Genomic DNA, 18,494 nt, shown 5'->3' with positions numbered 1-18,494 from the left:
CTGCATCCTGCTAGTGGATTGTGCCAGATGGCATATGTCTGCTCTGCAGTGGGACCTGAAGTTCCAGTGGGCACATCATCAGGGCAACCTGTCCGATCACGTTCAGATCTTGGAAGGCACTGCACGACAATTTCAGTGGTGGCTCACGAATCTCGATTGGGTCAATTGCAGATCCCTCTCCCATCCGTAGCACACAGTTGTGACGGACACGTCCTTCTTGGGATGGGGCGGCCACATGTGTGAGGCGGAGATCAGAGGCACCTGGTCTCCGGCGGAGTCCGGGCTCCACATCAACCTTCTGTAGCTTTGGGCGATCCACTTCCTCTGAAGGTATCCCTTCCCTCTGTCCGGGGAAGAGTGGTGCAGGTGTTCACGGAAAACACCACCACCATGTGGTACTGCAACAAACAGGTCGGGTGGGATCGTGGACCCTATGTCAGGAGGCTCAGCGCCTCTGGACTTGGCTGGAACACCAGGGCATTTCCCTAGTGGCTCAACTCCTGGCAGGTTCTCTGAACACCAGGGCGTACGAACTCAGCCGCCGGTGCATGATGGATCACAAATGGCGTCTTAACTCTGACTTGGCGCAAGGTCACTTTCAGCAGTGGGGTGAGCTTTGGTTAGATCTGTTCGCCACTGAAGAGAACAAGCAATGTCATCAGTTCTGCGTGTTGGAATTTCCAAGGCGGCACTTGTTAGGCGACTCTTTTCGTCGCAAATGAGTACGGTCTACTATACGCCTTTGGACCTATACCACTTCTACCCAGAGTGCTGAAGAAGATCAAGTGCGACCAGGCCCAAGTCATTCTTGTGGCTCCGGACTGGGCGCAAAGAGTATGGTATCCTGGCCATCGATCCCCCAATCAGACTGCCTCTTCGGGCGGATCTTTTGGCACAGCACCAGGAGACGGTCCTCCACCCGAACCTGTCCAGCCTCCCCCTCCTTGCGTGGAGATTGAGCAAAGGCAGTTTGCAGTTTTTACCTGCCTCTCGAAGTTTGTAATGTAATCTTGGCGGCCAGGCGGCCCTCCACTTAGACTGTATACGCCTGCAGGTGGAATAAGTTTGTAGCGTGGTGCATAGCAAAGGCTGTGGATCCCCTTTCTGCTCCTCTTTGAGAGGTCCTTCTATTCCTACTTTCTTTGGCCCAGCAGGGCTCTGCTCTGGGCACTATCAAAGGCTCTCTCCTGGCCATTTCAGCCTTTTTACGGATCCAGATCAGCTTTCCGTTTTCAAGTCCCCTGTTGTAAGTAGAGTCTTAAAAGGCATTACTCCTCTTTTCCCTCCTGTTCCTTTCATAATGCCTCAGTGGGACTTGAACCTGGTTCTGACATATCTGATGTGTGCTCCCTTTGAGCCACTTCACAACTGTCCTCTTCTTCTTCTCACTTTAAGGACTACTTTCCTGGTTGCCATCACCTCTGCCAGAAGAGTGAGTGAGCTCCAGGCTCTTTCTTCTAAACCTCCTTTTCTCTCTGTTCATCCGGACAAAGCTGTTCTAAGGACTCGCCCATCTTTTCTGCCAAAGGTTGTTACTGCCTTTCACATCGGGGAGACCATCACTTTGCCCACTTTCTTTCCGCCTCCGCATCACTCGAAAGAGGAAGAGAGGCTCCACCGTCTGGATCCAAAACGTGCGTTCTCATTTTACCCGAACCACACTCAACCAGCTCTTTGTTGGCTACGTGGGCGCCAAGAAAGGTCGGGCCATGCACTAACGGACCATCTCTCGGTGGGTCGTTCTGTGCATAAAGGCTTGTTATTCTTTGGCTGAAAAGGAGCCTCCGGTGGGGCTATGCGCCCATTCTACCAGGCTGACGGCAGCCACTACTGCTTTGGGACGGGGAGTTCCCTTGCATGATATCTGTCAGGCAGCTACGTGGGCCTCGCTGCAAACGTTTACCAAGCATTACTGCCTGGACTGCCAGTTCCGGAGAAACGACTTCTATGGCTGTTCTGTTCTCCAGGACTTTCTGGTGTGATCTAGGTTCGCAGACCCACCACCGGGGTTTGTATTGCTGAGGTATCTCTTCTAAGGTAAGGAATCTGTCACTACATGTTTCTTTCACATGAACAAGTTACTTCTCTTTGGTAACGATATATCTGTAAGAAACCTAAGTAGTGATAGATTCCTTACCGCCCACCCCATCCTCCGCGTTCGGCGAACTGATTTCTAGGGTTAAGGTCATCCCTTTTAGGACCCTAGTTTCATGGCACCAGTGGTCAGAATATTACAAGGCTCTGCGCTCCTGGCGCGGAAAGTCGTGTACAGAACTGATGTCAGCGCTCGAGGCCGGCATCTAAGTAGCTGTCACAACGTCATCTTGGCGACTACTACGCCAACGACTGACAAAGAGCCGCACAACGCCACCTTCCACCTTTCTTTTTCGATGTACATGTACACCTTCAGTTGCCTCTAAATATGCTTCAAAAGTTTCCTTCCTCTGTTGCCAGTTTAATGGAGGAGTGCCAGGTACTAAAAGAATTGGAGCTAATATTCTTTCCATGAGGTGACAATATGTGGGTGAGTTGCTGCCACATTATTATAATTATTAATTAAATTTAGCTGTGCCCGTCACTGATTGGTATTGCGCTCTTCAGGTGTGCAGGTTTGGTATTAAGTGTGCTCAGTGATACTAGCTATTTAAACATTCCACAATACACAGGTGTGCCTGTTACCGTAAATTATTGCAAATATTTTAACAGTATCACAAATACCGGCGTGCCTGTCCACGAAGAACAGTGCAGGCTTTTAAACATTGTAAATCCCATCAAAAACAATTATTTTCTTCCCACCTCAAAATGGCTGCCTCGTTGCACACTAGATGTGTGTGTTTCTGTAGGCAGTAGTGCACACTTTAGGAAGTTCGCAAACACCCAACATGTCCGCCAAGCATGTGTGTTACAGTTTGTGGTGATGGAGCTTGCCCGATATTATCCACATGTGCCAAGTAGTGTACAATGCTGGTTTCAGTGGGTGTTTTGGCCCAATCAATTCTGCTATGGTGGCTGCTGATGCATGCAATGGCGTTAGTCGTTAGAGGCTGCTGCGCACAGTAGTGAGTTAATACAGTTGGCTGGCAAATGCAGAATCTCATTGTAGCGTTTCACTCGCCGGGTATCCATCCACCTGTCTGGCCAACAAACCACCCCTAGACACACCTCCAGTGAACAGGTCAAATGCTCCAGGATCCGAGTTCTGAAAAATAGATGAGTCTGCTGGACCAATATCTGCAGTGAGTAAAGGGCATCACACAGGGAATGTTGCAGCTGACAGCAAATTGTTACCAATAAAAGGAAGCTCAACGGGCAGTGATAAGAGCAAGTAAGTTCATTCCCTTGTCAGCACAACGTCCCAGCAGCCAACAGAAAGAAACCACTCCAGGTTCCAAGTAGGGAACTCAGAACCCTAGAACCTCCAACTTTTCAACCATACAGATTGCAATGAGCCTCCATCTCTTGTCTATTGCTGCTGCCTGACTCCATGCTTCATACACCAGAGTGCTCTCTGATTATCCCCCCCTCCCTGCCCCCCAACTGATTACTTGCTGCAGCGCCCATTCAGCAAACAGACCGGTTAGAATGCTCAGACGAGCTCCCAAGGATGGTAGCTATCTTGGTCTATTCCCCCCTCCCCACAGCCTCCATAGTATAATTATTATTTCAGAATAAGACAGTTGTTGCACTTGAAAGTACCATGTTGTAAGGATGAGGACGAATACATATGTTTTAAGGAAAAGTATAATGACATTTGTGGGTTGCGTCTGTCCTTGAATGATAGATCGTTGCCAGTTCAAGAGAAAAGTTGGGGATATGATGGCAGTGTGAAATTGGAGACATGACCAAGAGGAATAATGATAGTTAAAGGTATTCATGTGATCAAGATGAGTTATATGATGGGTTGTTAATCATCTTGAGTAAAGCGAGATTGGTGCGGGATAGGAGTTTAATGCTAGGATTATTGTCGGAGGCTCATCATTGGTGGAATGCTACAATAAAAGACTAACATAATCATATCAGTGGCCAAAGTTGGATTCAATGAATTGGTAGTGAGGTATTGTGTGTGGAGAAAGTTGTAGTTTCTAAATTAAGGGTGATTGCCTCAGTGGAATGTCCAGGCACACCCTGTGAGAAGTTAGCTCCATATATTATAGGTTCATTTTATTTACTGAGTGATGATGTACATTGATAATTGAATAATATTTTAACTGGCTGAAAATGCATTTTTTCAAGGTGGTATTCATGATGAAAGGGATGGAATTCTTGCAGATGGTTTTTGACTAAAGATTACCCTACATAATCTGCAATACATAGCTACATTCGGTAACGTTCTAATGAAATTGAACATTTTGTATCCTAGAGGACCATCATTTGCACACGTATTACCCTGTAGAATCCAAAGCAAATGGTCTAATGTAGAAAATGAATTAATTGGTCACAGAAATCTTTGAAGTTGGCATTCATGACTGGCTTGCAGTAGATTGTAATTTAGCATTGATATATTGCTTCATAGCCCTATTGTATGTGATGGCAACACAGGAAGGAGCAGCATTGGCCCAACCCAACCCATGGGTTCTATGTGAAGCAACCACAGAGGTATTATATGGGGTCCATCCAGGAGCAGAAGAGCAAACCGTTTTCAGCTAGCCATTGTATACATTCTGAAGGCCCCACAGTCGTGAAACCCATAACAAAGTACATAATATGTTGGCCTGTGTTATATGAGCTTTTAGCAATTTACTGGAGAACAAATTAACTAGAGCCAGCACCCTAATTAACACTAACAATTCTAATTCTGTTCTTGTCGATAGGAGGGTAGAGCCCCAGTACAGATTTTGATTACAACTTTTTCTGAGGCAGACTGTTCCCAAGAGTGGTCATCAAACCCGAGTACAAGCCCATAGGTTTTTGCTAGCGTGCACATACTTCTTAAGGATAAGGTTATTCAAGCCACCATTGGTACTAAATTGGGCTCTTTCAGACCCTGATTTAGGGGGAAGGGCATAATGCAGACCGGATCTACTGGGTACTGGCAGTGGATGCTGAGTTTTTTTTTCTTTGGCTCTAAGGAAGGTGGCGTGGGGGAATGAACTTGGAATAGTCCGACATGATAACTTTAATATCAAGCATATTAATCCTCTTTTAGAAAAAATACATTATTTTTATCCAGTATTAGGGTATCTTTCATAGATTCACATGCCTGAATCATTCCCCGTCGTCGGGATGGGAGTCCCTGGTACATAAATAAAGTAATGTGCCATTAGAAATAGGCCAAAGGCCTCACATTGGTAACATATCCATATCCTTTTGTAAAAATGACCAAACTCTAGAGAAGAGACAATCAGCTATCACCTCCCTCTAGAACCCTCGAAAGGAGCTCCTGTCCCTCAGATTTTCTACCGCACGTTGTGCTGAGGGAGTCTTCTCTGAGCTCTGCTCAGTTTACTTCTCTTCTGGATTTCCAGTGTTTTCTTGCTTCATATTTTCATCTTCTGACTGAAGTTCTTTGGTTCTTCATGGCAGAGACACCTAAGAAAGGCCTTTTTAGGCCCTGTGGTTCCGGTGGAAAAAAGAGACTTTATGTAGATGACCAGCATAAAGATAGTCTCTACTGCCTTTACACAAACCACTCTTCTAAAGACTGCAAGGTATGTCGTACCTTTTCCATTAAAACCCTCAAAGATCGGGAGGGACGCCTCTTTATTTGGCTGCAGAGGCTTAAAGATAAAGACCAACTGGAGTCTTCTGAGGAGAGTGAGGGCTCTTAAATATTCTCTAAATCCTCTCATAAAAGACCAAGGGTAGCTTCTCCAGGCCCTTTGTCGCAGCCTCCTCAGAAGAAGACACATAAAAAGTCTTCAGAGGTACATTCTAAGGCTCTACCATCGAAGATGACCTCTCAGGAAGTTGTTCACACCTTTAAAAAGCCTTCTTCCTCTTCGTCGACGACAATATCGACGGTGGCTTCAGCGACGAGAAGATCTGTGTCTACACCTTATGTGTGACATAGACGACGACTGTCTCCACGCCTGTGGCGGCGTCTTAATTATCCACGTCGACGGCCGGTAAGACTGTGTTGTCGATTAATAAAGATAACGAAAACATCGTCGACGTCCAAGCAACCGTCGATGCTACAATCGCGACGACTGGGTCATAGAGCTTGATGACGAAGACTGTCCTGTCGAAGTCCACTCCACCGTCGACGAAGACTCAGTCGACGAAGACAACACCGTCGACGAAATCTCCATCGTCGACGGCAGCGATGTAGACGACGGATTCAAATTTAAAAAGTACATATGTAAATCTAAAAATCACAAAGCATATGTTGACTCCGGCCCTGACTTCTCCAAGTAGGGTCCCACCACTGCCTGCAGCATGTCTTCTGGAAGAGGAGGATTCTGATGAGGGCAGTATGTTTCAAACAGCGACAAGCCCCTCTGAACTTAATGTAAAGTGCCAAGATGGTTATGAGGAGGGCCAAGATCAGGCGGATCAGACCGCTTATAGGGAAAAATATCAGCAGCCTCCTCCGCCTATGGTTTGCCTACCAGAATTCTTGGTTTCAGACTTACAGTACCTCATTACAGACCATAAACAGAGGTGTTCGAGGCATGAGGGCTGCTGAATTCATATCTGTGCATAGATCGCCGCCTAGTGTTGGGTCCGGATGATTGCACATTGTTGTCCTGGAAGAGTCTTCGAAGTATCACGAGATAGGTGGCTCCTCCCCTGGACTACAGTGCGCATGGGCATCCTCTCCATCCCCAGATTGTTTTTTTCCGCCATTGGGTTCGGATGTCTAATCTCAACTCCAGTTAAATTACTTGTACTTTTTCTATTCCTAAGGCAAAAGGCCTTCATAGCGTCGGTATTGTATCGTTCGGTGCCTGGCCCTTTCGGTTCTTCGATCGGCGTTGAAAGAAGATTCTCTCGACAACTCAGGCCCAGACTACATCGACGATGGAACGGACCCCGTTTAAGCGGTGCCCCGTTTGTAATTCAAAATATTCGAACTTAGATGTGCAATACCTGTTTGTCCCCCGACCACGACGAGTCAAAATGTTTCGCCTGCTCAAGGTTCCGCTCGAAGAAGACTATTAAACTTCGACGCGCGGCGAGGCAGTCAGCCCAGCAGTCGGCTCCAGCACCTGCAAACATCTTCGATGCCGGGGACGAGGAACTCTTCCAGGATGAGGAAGAGGTGGAAGAAGACGTTCCCGAAGAAATGTCGGAACCGGCGTCGGAGCAGGACCCCAATTTCGAGGTGGACGAGCCAGATGAGGAGTTCGTCCACGACCAAGACGTCGTCGAGGTAGGGGACAACGATCAGGCCCTTGCGGCCGTTGATGACGACTCCGGTGGAGAACAGAGTCCGCCCGCAGTTCCGGGGCCTATCATTAACATTCAGCCCTCTCCGGCTCCGGTTGAGGCATCGCCGAATGGCCTTAGCCAAGATCCATCCTCTCGGTCTACAGCCCCGCGACATAGCCAGGCTAAGACCCTTTCCAAGGAGCCATCGGTCGATTCAGCGAAATCGAAACCGACACAGACGGAGCCGAAATCGAAACCGAAACTACTCAAGATGGTGGTCGGTTCGACGTCGACGACCACCTCGAAGGGTGTCGACGATCCTTCGACGCCGAAGATACCCGTCGGCGCCAAGACTGGGACTTCGAAGCAGGGCTCGGCCACCAAGAACATCGCCTCGAAGGCCTCGGCGTCAGTGCCGGCGTCGACGACCAAACATGGCGAGAAGGGCAAAGGACTTCCGTTGGGAAAAGGTCTCCAGCCACCCCTCTCAGGTCTCAAGACTGGGCTGGCGAAGAGGGTCGAAGCCACGGCCAAGGACGCCCCGAAATTATCGTCGACGTCCAAGGATGGAGACGCACCGCGCTGGGAGCTCGATTCGACGCGGTCAAGCGAGCGGCCTACACAGGCGTCGAAGAAACACGAAACAGGCGCTTCAGGTTCGAAGCATACGGAATCGACGCCACTTAAGTTTGGCCTTCCGCCCACGGCCCGGCCAAAGCATCTCGAGGCTTCCAAGATGGCGACAGTGTCCTCACATGCACAGGTCGTCTATCATGAGCCTTCTTACGACAACCAAACAAAACTGTTTATTGACTCGGAGTCGGGTAGGCTTACCGTCCACAAGCGGAAGATCGCGCCTGAACATCCTTTGGAAGGTTACAGGATTCCCCTCAAAAAGAAGATGGTCTCCACCACCTCTCCGGTTCTTGTTGAACATCTTCAGGACTACTCGCACCATACTGTTCATTCTCCAACACAGAGTGAGGAGGACTTGAATGCGGACTATGGCCAAATGGCCTTCTCTTACAATACTGACACTGATCAGGATGTCTCAAATCAATGGTCAGGAGCAGGAGATCAAGGCGATGACCCTGATGACGCCCATATCGCTCCAGACTCTCAGTCCTACATTGTGAAACCATCTCCAACTGAGGACACTACAGCATTCAATGCATTAATAGAGCGGGCAGCCCTCAACCATGACGTCGAAATGCATGCTGAGCCAGTGGATGAAGATTTCTTATTTGACACCTTCTCCACATCTGAACTCTCCACCAAGACTCTGCCCATGCTTAAGGGGGTCCTCAAGCATGCCACAGCCATTTTCAAGGAGCCAACCAAAGCCAGGGTTATCAATCCCCGGATTGACAAGAAATACAGGCCTGCCCCAGTGGACCCCACCTACATCAAAGGCCAGCTCCCCTTGGACTCCCTCGTGGTGGCTAATGCACGCAAAAGGGCTAACTCTCAATCAACTGGTGACGCTCCACCCTCCGGACAAAGAGTCCAAAATCTTTGAAGCGTCTGGAAAGCGTGTGGCAGCGCAAGCCGCTAACATTTGGAGAATAGCCAATACACAGGCCCTGTTGGCTAGGTACGACAGGGCGCACTACGACACCCTAGAACAATTAATGCAGCACATGCCTGATATGTACAGAGAGGCAGCGGAAATGGTTATACAAGAGGGAAAACTGGTCTCCAATGCGTCAATCAAATGCGCACTGGATGCAGCAGACACTGCAGCGAGGGCAGTCAATACTAGCGTGATGCTGCGACGACATGCATGGCTGCGCATCTCAGGGTTTAAATCCGAGATCCAAACTACTCTTCTCAATCAGCCGGTTAATCCGGACTTCCTGTTTGGACCCGAAGTTGACACAACACTTGAGAAAATGAAAAAAGACACTGACAGCGAAATCCATGGGGGCTCTCCAGTCACAGCAGTTTCGGGGCAGTTCCTTTCGTTGCTCCGGTAACAGGGGAGCAACAAGAGGACAGGTTCAACAGCATTCCCAGTACGCCAAGGGCAACACGCAATCTGCCTACACTAAAAACACCAGAGGTGGATACCGTAGGAACAGCGCCAAAGGGAGAGGCTGCGGCAATAACAACGCCAGGTCCTCCACTCCCAACCAACAGTGACTTCTTGTCACTGCCCCCCGACCATCTAACACCTGTCGGGGGGAGACTCCAGCAGTTCGTGCCACTCTGGGAAAACATCACAACAGACAGGTGGGTGAGACAACTTATCCGTTACGGCTATTGTCTAGAACTAACCTCCACCCCCCCAACATACCCCCAAGAAACCGTCCTATGTCCGCAGAGCACTCGCTCTTATTGCAGCAAGAAGTACTCTCCATGCTGCAAAAAGGAGCCATAGAACTCGTGCCTGCAGAAGAAAGGGGTGCAGGGGTGTACTCCCTGTACTTCGTGATTCCAAAGAAGGACGGGTCCTTGCGGCCCATTCTAGACCTCAGACCCCTCAACCAATACATCCTTTCTGAGCACTTTCACATGCTAACCTTACAACAAGTCCTGCCGCTGCTCCGTCAGGGCGACTTCCTAGCCACCCTGGACCTCAAGGATGCGTATTTCCACATTCCCATTCACCCGAGTCACAAAAAATATCTCCGGTTCACAATCAACAGTCAGCATTACCAATTCAAGGTTCTGCCGTTCGGGGTCACTACTGCTCCCAGAGTTTTCACCAAGTGCTTGGCGACTGTGGCAGCGCACCTTCGCAGGGAAGGTGTTCGCGTGTATCCCTACCTGGACGACTGGCTCGTGCAGGCCAAATCTGCAATGCAGTGCGGCCGCGACATGTGGCGGACCATTCACCTCCTTCACAGTCTGGGGTTCTCTCTCAACTACGCAAAGTCTCACCTGCAGCCAGCCCATGTGCAACAGTACCTGGGGGCCACACTAAACACCCAGTCGGCCACGGCGCAGCCGAACCCAGCCAGGGTCAACAGCATGCAAACGCTCATCCGGAGGTTCCAACCTCAGCGATCCCTCCCAGCGCAGGTTTTCATGCAACTGATCGGCATGATGGCATCCTGCATATTCATTGTCCCGCACGTGAGGCTGCACATGCGACCCCATCAAAAATGCTTAGCCCGTCAGTGGAACCAGGCTCATGGCCATCTCAAAGACCTAGTGTTGGTGACCGGTCGTGCTTACAACTCTCTGCATTGGTGGAACCCACAAAACCTTTGCAGGGGACGACCGTTCCAAGAGCCTGTCCCACAGATAGTGCTAACGAGGGACGCATCTCTCCAGGGTCGGGTAGCGCATGTCCTCCACTACACAGTGCAGGGACTATGGACAGCACAACAGCAGAGGATGCATATCAATGTGTTGGAACTGATGGCGTTCTTCATGGCACTGAAGGCATTCAAGTTGCACCTGTGCAACAAGGTCGTGTTAGTCCGGAAGGACAACATGACCGCCATGTATTACATCCATAAGCAGGGAGGCACGCACTCCCCGCAGCTGTCTCACCTAGCCCAGAGCATGTGGAAGTGGGCCATTCAGAGGAACATCTTCCTCATGGCGGTGCATCTCCCGGGTGTCGACAACCAAATGGCGGACCTGCTCAGCAGGCACAGTCATCAGATGCACGAGTGGCAGATCCACCCGTCGGTTCTCCATCCGTACTTCCAACAGTGGGGTCATCCAGACATCGACCTCTTCGTCACAAGCGAGAACGCAAAATGCCCAAACTTCGCCGCCAGGTTCCCACACCCACAGTCTCTGGGCAATGCGATATGGATGAACTGGTCCGGCAGATTTGCGTACGCTTTTCCGCCAGCCCCCCTCATACCTCTGGTGGCGCGCAAACTGCGACAGCACTCCATGACACTCATCCTGGTTGCTCCAACGTGGGCACAGCAAGCTTAGTACACCACGTTCCTGGAACTTTCAGTGGTGCCTCACCGACGGCTGCGCCTCACTCCCAGCCTCCTCACTCAGAGCCATGGCGACATTCAGCACCCAGATCCCCAACAGTTGAACCTGGCGATTTGGCTCCTGAGGTCATAGAGTTTGGATACCTGAACTTGCCTCCTGAGTGCATGAACATCATCAAGGAGGGAAGACTGCCGACTACCAGGGCCTGCTATGCAGCCAAATGGAAGCGGTTTGTTATTTACTGCTCCAACAATAACATTAATCCGTTGGACGCATCTACGCAAAATATCATGTTACTTATTGCATCTGTACCAATGCAACCTGGCATACAGTTCCATCAGGATCCATCTGGCGGCCATAACCGGCAGCACCTTTCCGTTTTCAGGGTACCTGCCATTAAAGCCTTTTTAGAAGGACTTAAGAGAGTAATCCCTCCCAGTCACCCCCCTTCGCCAGTCTGGAACTTAAATATCGTTCTCACCAGACTCATGGGGCCGCCCTTTGAGCCACTCCATTCCTGTGAAATGCAGTTCCTCACCTGGAAGGTGGCCTTCCTAATAGCTATTACATCGCTGTGGAGGGTCAGTGAACTGCAAGCCCTCACAATTCAGGAACCCTACCTGCAAATCCATGCAAATAGAGTGGTGCTTCGCACCAACCCTAAATTCATGCCAAAGGTAGTTTCGCAGTTCCACCTTAACCAGAATATTGAACTGCCAGTTTTCTTTCCTAACCCAGATTCAGTGGCAGACAGAGCACTGCACACCTTGGATGTCAAAAGAGCTCTCCTGTATTACATCGACAGGACAAAAGACTTTCGAAAGACTAAACAGCTGTTCGTTGCATTCTCTCCACAACATAAAAGCAACCCGATCTCCAAGTCGGGTATAGCCAGGTGGATTGTTAAATGTATCCAGATCTGTTATCAGAAAGCTAAGTGCACATTAACAGTTCCCCCTAGAGCGCATTCCACACGCAAGTTGGGGGCCTCCATGGCTTTCCTGGGTAATATTCCTCTAGAGGACATATGTAGAGCAGCCACATGGACCACCATACATACATTTACCAAACACTACTGCCTAGATGTACATTCCAAGCAGCAGGCTGCTGTAGGACAGGCTGTTCTCAGAACTCTCTTTCAGACTGCTGCAGCTGGCACGGGCACCCGCCGGTAAGGAGGAAACTGCTATTTATTCTATGCACAGATATGAATTCAGCAGCCCTCATGCCTCGAACGGAATATGCTACTTACCAGTATGCATCTGTTCTTGGCATGAAGGGCTGCTGACATTCATATCGCCCGCCCTCCTCCCCGGTGCCTGTCGCAGCTGCAGCTCTCAGAATCATTTTCAGGCATGGTCATCACTTTCAGTATTACACTCCATCTCTGCCACAATGGTGAAAAACAATCTGGGGATGGAGAGGATGCCCATGCGCACTGTAGTCCAGGGAAGGAGCCACCTATCTCGTGATACTTTGAAGACTCTTCCAGGACAACAATGTGCAATCATCCGGACCCAACATTAGGCGGCGATCTATGCACAGATATGAAAGTCAGCAGCCCTTCATGCCAAGAACAGATGCATACTGGTAAGTAGCATATTCCTTCCTACATCTCCTAAACCTCAACTCACAACGGTGTCTCCACCGCCAAGACCATGGCCTCCACCTTTGAACTTACAGCCAGAGCCTGTCATTTTGCCGCATCCTCCATCTACTGATGATGAGAAGGAGGATCCGCATGAAGAGGGGGAACTCCATAATTCCCAGTCTACCCATGATGAATGGGACGACTGTCATTCCCTGTCCTGCTTCTCCGGTGCCTGCGCAGGCTGACTCACCACCAGAGGACATCGGGGGATTCCGTAACATAGTTGAGAGAGCGGCTTTTTTCAAATACCCACAACTTCACACCAACAAGAATGCTTCTTGTATGATTTTAAGGAGCCTTTTGAGAAGTCTGTCAGATCTATACCCATGATAGAATACTTATGGGGTCAGGGTTTGAAGATTATGCATAACCCTTCCTCAATGCCCCCAGTATTGCCTCGCCTGGATAAAAAATACAGAGCGCCTGATACTGCTCCAGCTTGCTTGATAGGACATCCCAAACCAGACTCTGTCAAAACGCAGGCCGCTCAAAGAAAATCAAAGAATCCTTCTGCCCCGCTAACCGCTCCTCCGGATAAGGAATGCCGAAAGCTTGATAACATCGGAAAGCGTTTTTCTTCAATGTCCGCGCTGACAGTACGAGCGTCCAATGCCTTGGCACTGTAAGGACGTTATAATAGACAGTGATGGACAGGCATAGCTCCGTGTCTGGCAGCCTTGCCAGAAGAATCAAAAGAAGAAGCAAAAAAGATCTTGCTTGAAGGTGAACGCTCGGCATCGGAGATAATAGATTGCGTGATGGACATCGCATCTACTGGGTTTCGACAGCTGGCTGGCGCAGCAGTGTTAAGACGCCAAGGTTGGTTGAAAGCAACTTCATTTCGAACTGAAATGCAAACATAAATCTTGGATATGCTTCTTTTCTGGCCGCATATTGATGAAGCTCTCCAAGGTATAAAAAAGGATACCGACACGGCCAGAACTTTGGGTACCCTCCAATTCAAAAATACTTCCTTTTGTGAATCAATAGGGAGAGGGCAGTCCTCTTCTAGAGATGATTTCCAGAATCGTCCGTCCTACTTTTCTGGTCAACAATATCGACCACAGTACCATCATCGTCAGCAGCAGCAATCGTCCTGTACTAAATCCTCCTTTTGTGGCAAGGGTCAACAGAAAGGCGCTGCTCGACGACAATGACCCTTCACTTCAGCCAGTTTCCATTTCATCTCCGCCCTCAAAAGTTGGAGGAAGAATTTCCCATTTTCAGAAAAATTGGAAACAAATTACAACAGACCGTTAGGTTCTGCAATTGGTTCAATTCGGTCATTCACTGGAGTTTATTCAAATTCCTCCTCGAATCCCTCCCCGACCTATGCTTCACAAAAATCTACGTGTTCTTCTCCGGGTGATTTCACTTATGCTCCAGAAGGGAGCTATAGAAAGAGTTCCTCTTTCTCAAAGGGGGAGAGGATTTTACTCCTGTTTTTTCCTGATACAGAAAAAGGAGAAAAAATGGAGACCAATTTTAGACCTAAGATCCCTCAACAGATTCTTGAGAAAGCAGTCGTTTCGTATGGTGACAATTCAGGAAGTTCTACAACTTCTAGATGCGGAAGACTACATGGTGTCTCTGGATCTTCAGGATTCTTATTTTCACATCCCTATTCACCGGAATCACAAGAAGTTCTTGAGGTTTGCAGTAGCGGGCAGACACTTTCAGTTCCGTGTCCTCCCGTACGGGCTCAAATCTGCACCACGCATTTTTACAAAATGCCTATCTCCAGTGGCTGCATATTTCAGGCAACAACACCCTCAAGTTTTTCCATATATGGACGACTGGCTAATCAAGGCACCATCCCTAGAAGACGCGTCCAGGTCTTCCAACGCTTGTCTACAGCCAGAGAAAGGCGTTTCCATCACAAGAAAGAAAGGACAGGCTTATTTCATTGGCTATTCTCATGAGTTCCAAGAGGTCCTTAACAGTTCGCCTTTTCAAGTCCTTGCTCGGAATGATGTCATCATGCATTTTACTGATTCCACACTGTCGTCTCCGCATGCACCCTCTTCAAGAGGAGCTCTCAGCTCAATGGGTCCAATGCACAGGTTCATTCGACAACGTCATACGAATGACCCCTCAAATGGTCAAGGCTCTGCGGCGGTGGATTTGTCCTCAGAACCTTTCTCAAAGCTTGCCTTTCTTGCTTCCAGCTTCGCCACATATCATCACAACAGACGCATCACTGGAAGGTTGGGGAGCTTTTCTCCAAGAACTGCCGATAAGTGGGAAGTGGTCCCCCTTCGAGAATAAATTTCATATAAATCTCCTCGCCCTTCAAGCTTTCCTACCGAGAATCAGGAATTCTCTAGTGCTTGTGCGTACGGACAATACCACGACAATGCACTATCTCAATAAACAGGACGAGACGAATCTGGAACTGGTTGATCCTGCACAATATTTTCCTTTGGGCAGAGTATGTCCCAGGAACAGACAACGTTCTGGCCGATTCTGGCCGATTCTCTGAGCAGGCAACAGACAAAGTGTCACGAGTGGGAATTGGACCAGTGGACCCTCGACCAAATATTCTCACAGTGGGGTGCTCCTCTCATAGATCTATTCGCTTAAAAGCAGAACGCCAAATGCCAACACTTCGCAAGCTGGCATCCCCAGAAGCGATCTCTGGGGAATGCATTTTCGATCACATTGTGCAACGTCTTTGCATACGCTTTTCCACCATTTCCAATGATTCCCAGAGTTCTCAGGAAATTGAATCTGAGCCATGCATACTCATTCTGAAAGCCCCAGCTTGGCCACGACCGAATTGGTTCACAGAGCTTCACACTCACCTTCTCTCCCTGGAACCACCAATCCGGTTGAAACCGTTCCCTTCTCTCCTCACCATGAACCATCAGCAAGTCCAGCATCCGGATCCGGCATCTCTCGGGTTATCTGCTTGGCTCCTGAGTTCAAGGAATTTCAGAATCTAGACATTCCACTGGATTGTAGAGCTGTTCTGGCTCGTGCTCGAGCGGGCAGTACTAGCAAGACATACTCTTTAAAGTGGAAAAGGTTCTGCATTTGGTGTAAGTCACAGAAAATACGCCCTTTTTCTTCTCCTGTACAAATATTTCCTTACCTTCTCCATTTGGCGAACTCAGGTCTTGCTCACGCTTCCATCAGGATTCAGTTGGCGGCAATATCCCGTTAAGGAAGATCTTCTGCTGGCCCTTTTCTCTGCTCTAACAGATTGATCAAGCAGTTTCTTAAAGGCCTGTTCAGGACTTTTCCTCCTGTGAAGACTTTACCTCCTGCTTGGCAACTCAACACAGTTCTTGCTCAGCTCATGAAACATCCCTTTGAGCTGATACACAGAGCTGATCTTAAGTATCTCTCTTGGAAAACGGCGCTCCTTCTCGCCCTTACCTCAACGAGACGAGTAAGTGAGCTCCAGGCTTTTTCAAGTCAAGATCCCTTCTTTCAATTCAAATAAGACGGCATGATATTACGAACAAATCCAAAATTTGTGGCAAAAGTCCCATTGGACTTCCATCTCAACGAGCCTGTAGTCTTACGCTCTTTATTTCCAAATAATTCCTAATTCTCTCAGTAGTACGCCTACTTAGCACGGTGCTTACGAAGATTTGAGGGACGGGAGCTCCTTCCAGGAGGGTTTTAGAGGGAGATGAAAGCTGATTGGTTCTTCTCTAGAGTTTGGTCCTTTTTACAAAAGGACATGGATATGTTACTAATGTGAGGCCTTTGGGACATTACTTAATTTATGTACCGGGGACTACCATCCAGACGACGGGGAATGATTCAGGCAAGTGAATCTATGAAAGATACCAATACTGGATAACTGCAGTTACAGGTAAGTAACACATTTCTTCCTCTCACAGCAGCATTCATTACTACACAATTCAATGCAGTGCATTGGGCAGTGATCCATGTTGTTTTACACTCGCTGATCCCCTTTGTTATCTTCTTGATGAGCTTCCACTTCCAACAGTTGATATAAGAAGCATGAATCAGGCTCCGGTGCAGATTCTGGTGCCTCATAAATTAACCCCTCCCATGCTCATGACGGAACCGTTCCATCACGAGCCTCGGGTGGGCTGTGCTGGTGACGGAACGGTTCAGTCACGGCCCCCGCGCCGCGCCTGCGCGGCGCGAATTGCGCACCTGCGCTAACGTTCTCTAGCGCGGGCGGAGCCGTGACGGAACCGTTCCATCACAAGCACAGCTCACCCGCGTGCCGTGACGGAGCGGTTCCGTCACGAGCATGGGACCGCCGCGAGGCCCCCCCACCCCCTATCACTGCGGCGGAATAGCTGCCGCAGTGAAGGGGTTAATTGTGCAGTCAGTTTATGCTTTTTTACATGTTCTGAACCCTGGTGGTGAAGTGGCTAGGAAGTTAACCTGGATCTAGCAACTCACCCCCACCTCCCGTTTCCACTCTGCTGCTGGGTGAGTGGTCTTGAAAGCTGCTGAGGAGGAGGGGCACAGTCTGCATCTCTTCTCACTTTGTTTCCTCGGTTCAGTCCTGCATGGTATGGAGGCCCAGGCTTGCACACAGGTCTGGATCCAGCTGCTGTAGCCCCGACTGGTCAGTGAGATGGATGAAGCCTGGCTTGAGCTGTTGGCTTAAGTCAAAGCAGGTAAGAGAGCCCGCAAGATCGATATGACCACTAGGGTAGCCTCAGCACTGACTGGGCTTTGACATTTACAAAGGAAGTTGCCAACACAATCAGCAAATCAGTTGCAGCTCCACTTGGCAGATACAATCCCCACAGCAGTGGTAGCAGTCGCAATCCTGACTGGGCCTGTATCTTCACAAAAGCAATTACTGACACAGTCCCCAAGGTAGTTGTAAACCTGTGACACAATCACTACAGTAGTTACTGCCTTGACTGGGGTGACATGATCACCAAGGCAGCTGCGGCCCTTCTGTGATCATATTACTAAGACTAGATTAGTTTCTGTTTTCTATTATATTTGCTTATTAATTACGCTATTGAGGTCGCCACTGTCTGCATAAGGTTCAGTAAGTGAATAAATATCTTTGGCATACGTAGATTTTTAAATTTGTTGTAGAACTAGGACTAGAAGCAATGTTTTACTTTGAATACAGATTGTTTGTACAATTTTATTTGTGGCAGTTTTGTGTAAATTGCCTTCGACTGTAACATCTCTGGCTTGCTTTGACTGATGGTATTTATTTTGATTTTAGGATATTATGGTGATGGATTGAATGCCATTATTGTGTTTGCGGTTTGTTTTATGCCCGACAGTGGGCAGCCTAACTATCGATACCTCATGGAAAATCTTTTTAAGTAAGTAGCCTTACCAAGTATGGTTATTGAAATGAATCGCTGATAGACAAGTGCATACATTGCTCATGTATCCCCTTTGCTCATATATGCATCTGCTAACAAATATTCACACACACTTTCTGCACTCCTGCTGCCCCTTCAGCTCCTGCACCATTACAGCTTGCTTTCATGGTACTGCATGTCCACTGTAAGTCTCTGCGTTTTAAACTTCATTGAATGGCTAGTTTCCACCACAAATACATGTATGTTCGGAGTAAAGTTGTAGTGTCATGCTGAGTTTGGTATAATTCTATTTAAGTGGTTTGTGTTGCAGTGGAAAGCCAATATTTCGATGC

At 48.7% G+C, this 18,494-nt stretch overlaps 1 protein-coding gene across 1 annotated transcript in view; it reads left to right on the top strand.

Moving 5' to 3' along the window:
- Positions 1-18,163, top strand: part of LOC147671279 (BCL2/adenovirus E1B 19 kDa protein-interacting protein 2-like) — a 162,733-nt gene extending 144,570 nt beyond the window's left edge. The window contains exon 7 of the mRNA XM_086948103.1: positions 18,057-18,163. Within this exon, the coding sequence (XP_086804229.1) occupies positions 18,057-18,163 (107 nt within the window). The remainder of the gene's footprint in view (positions 1-18,056) is intronic.
- Positions 18,164-18,494: the final 331 nt, after the last annotated feature.

This window comes from Lissotriton vulgaris, unplaced genomic scaffold, assembly GCF_964263255.1.
Source record: "Lissotriton vulgaris unplaced genomic scaffold, aLisVul1.2 SCAFFOLD_3271, whole genome shotgun sequence".
NCBI lineage: Eukaryota > Metazoa > Chordata > Amphibia > Caudata > Salamandridae > Lissotriton > Lissotriton vulgaris.
This window is presented reverse-complemented; position numbering and strand designations above follow the sequence as displayed.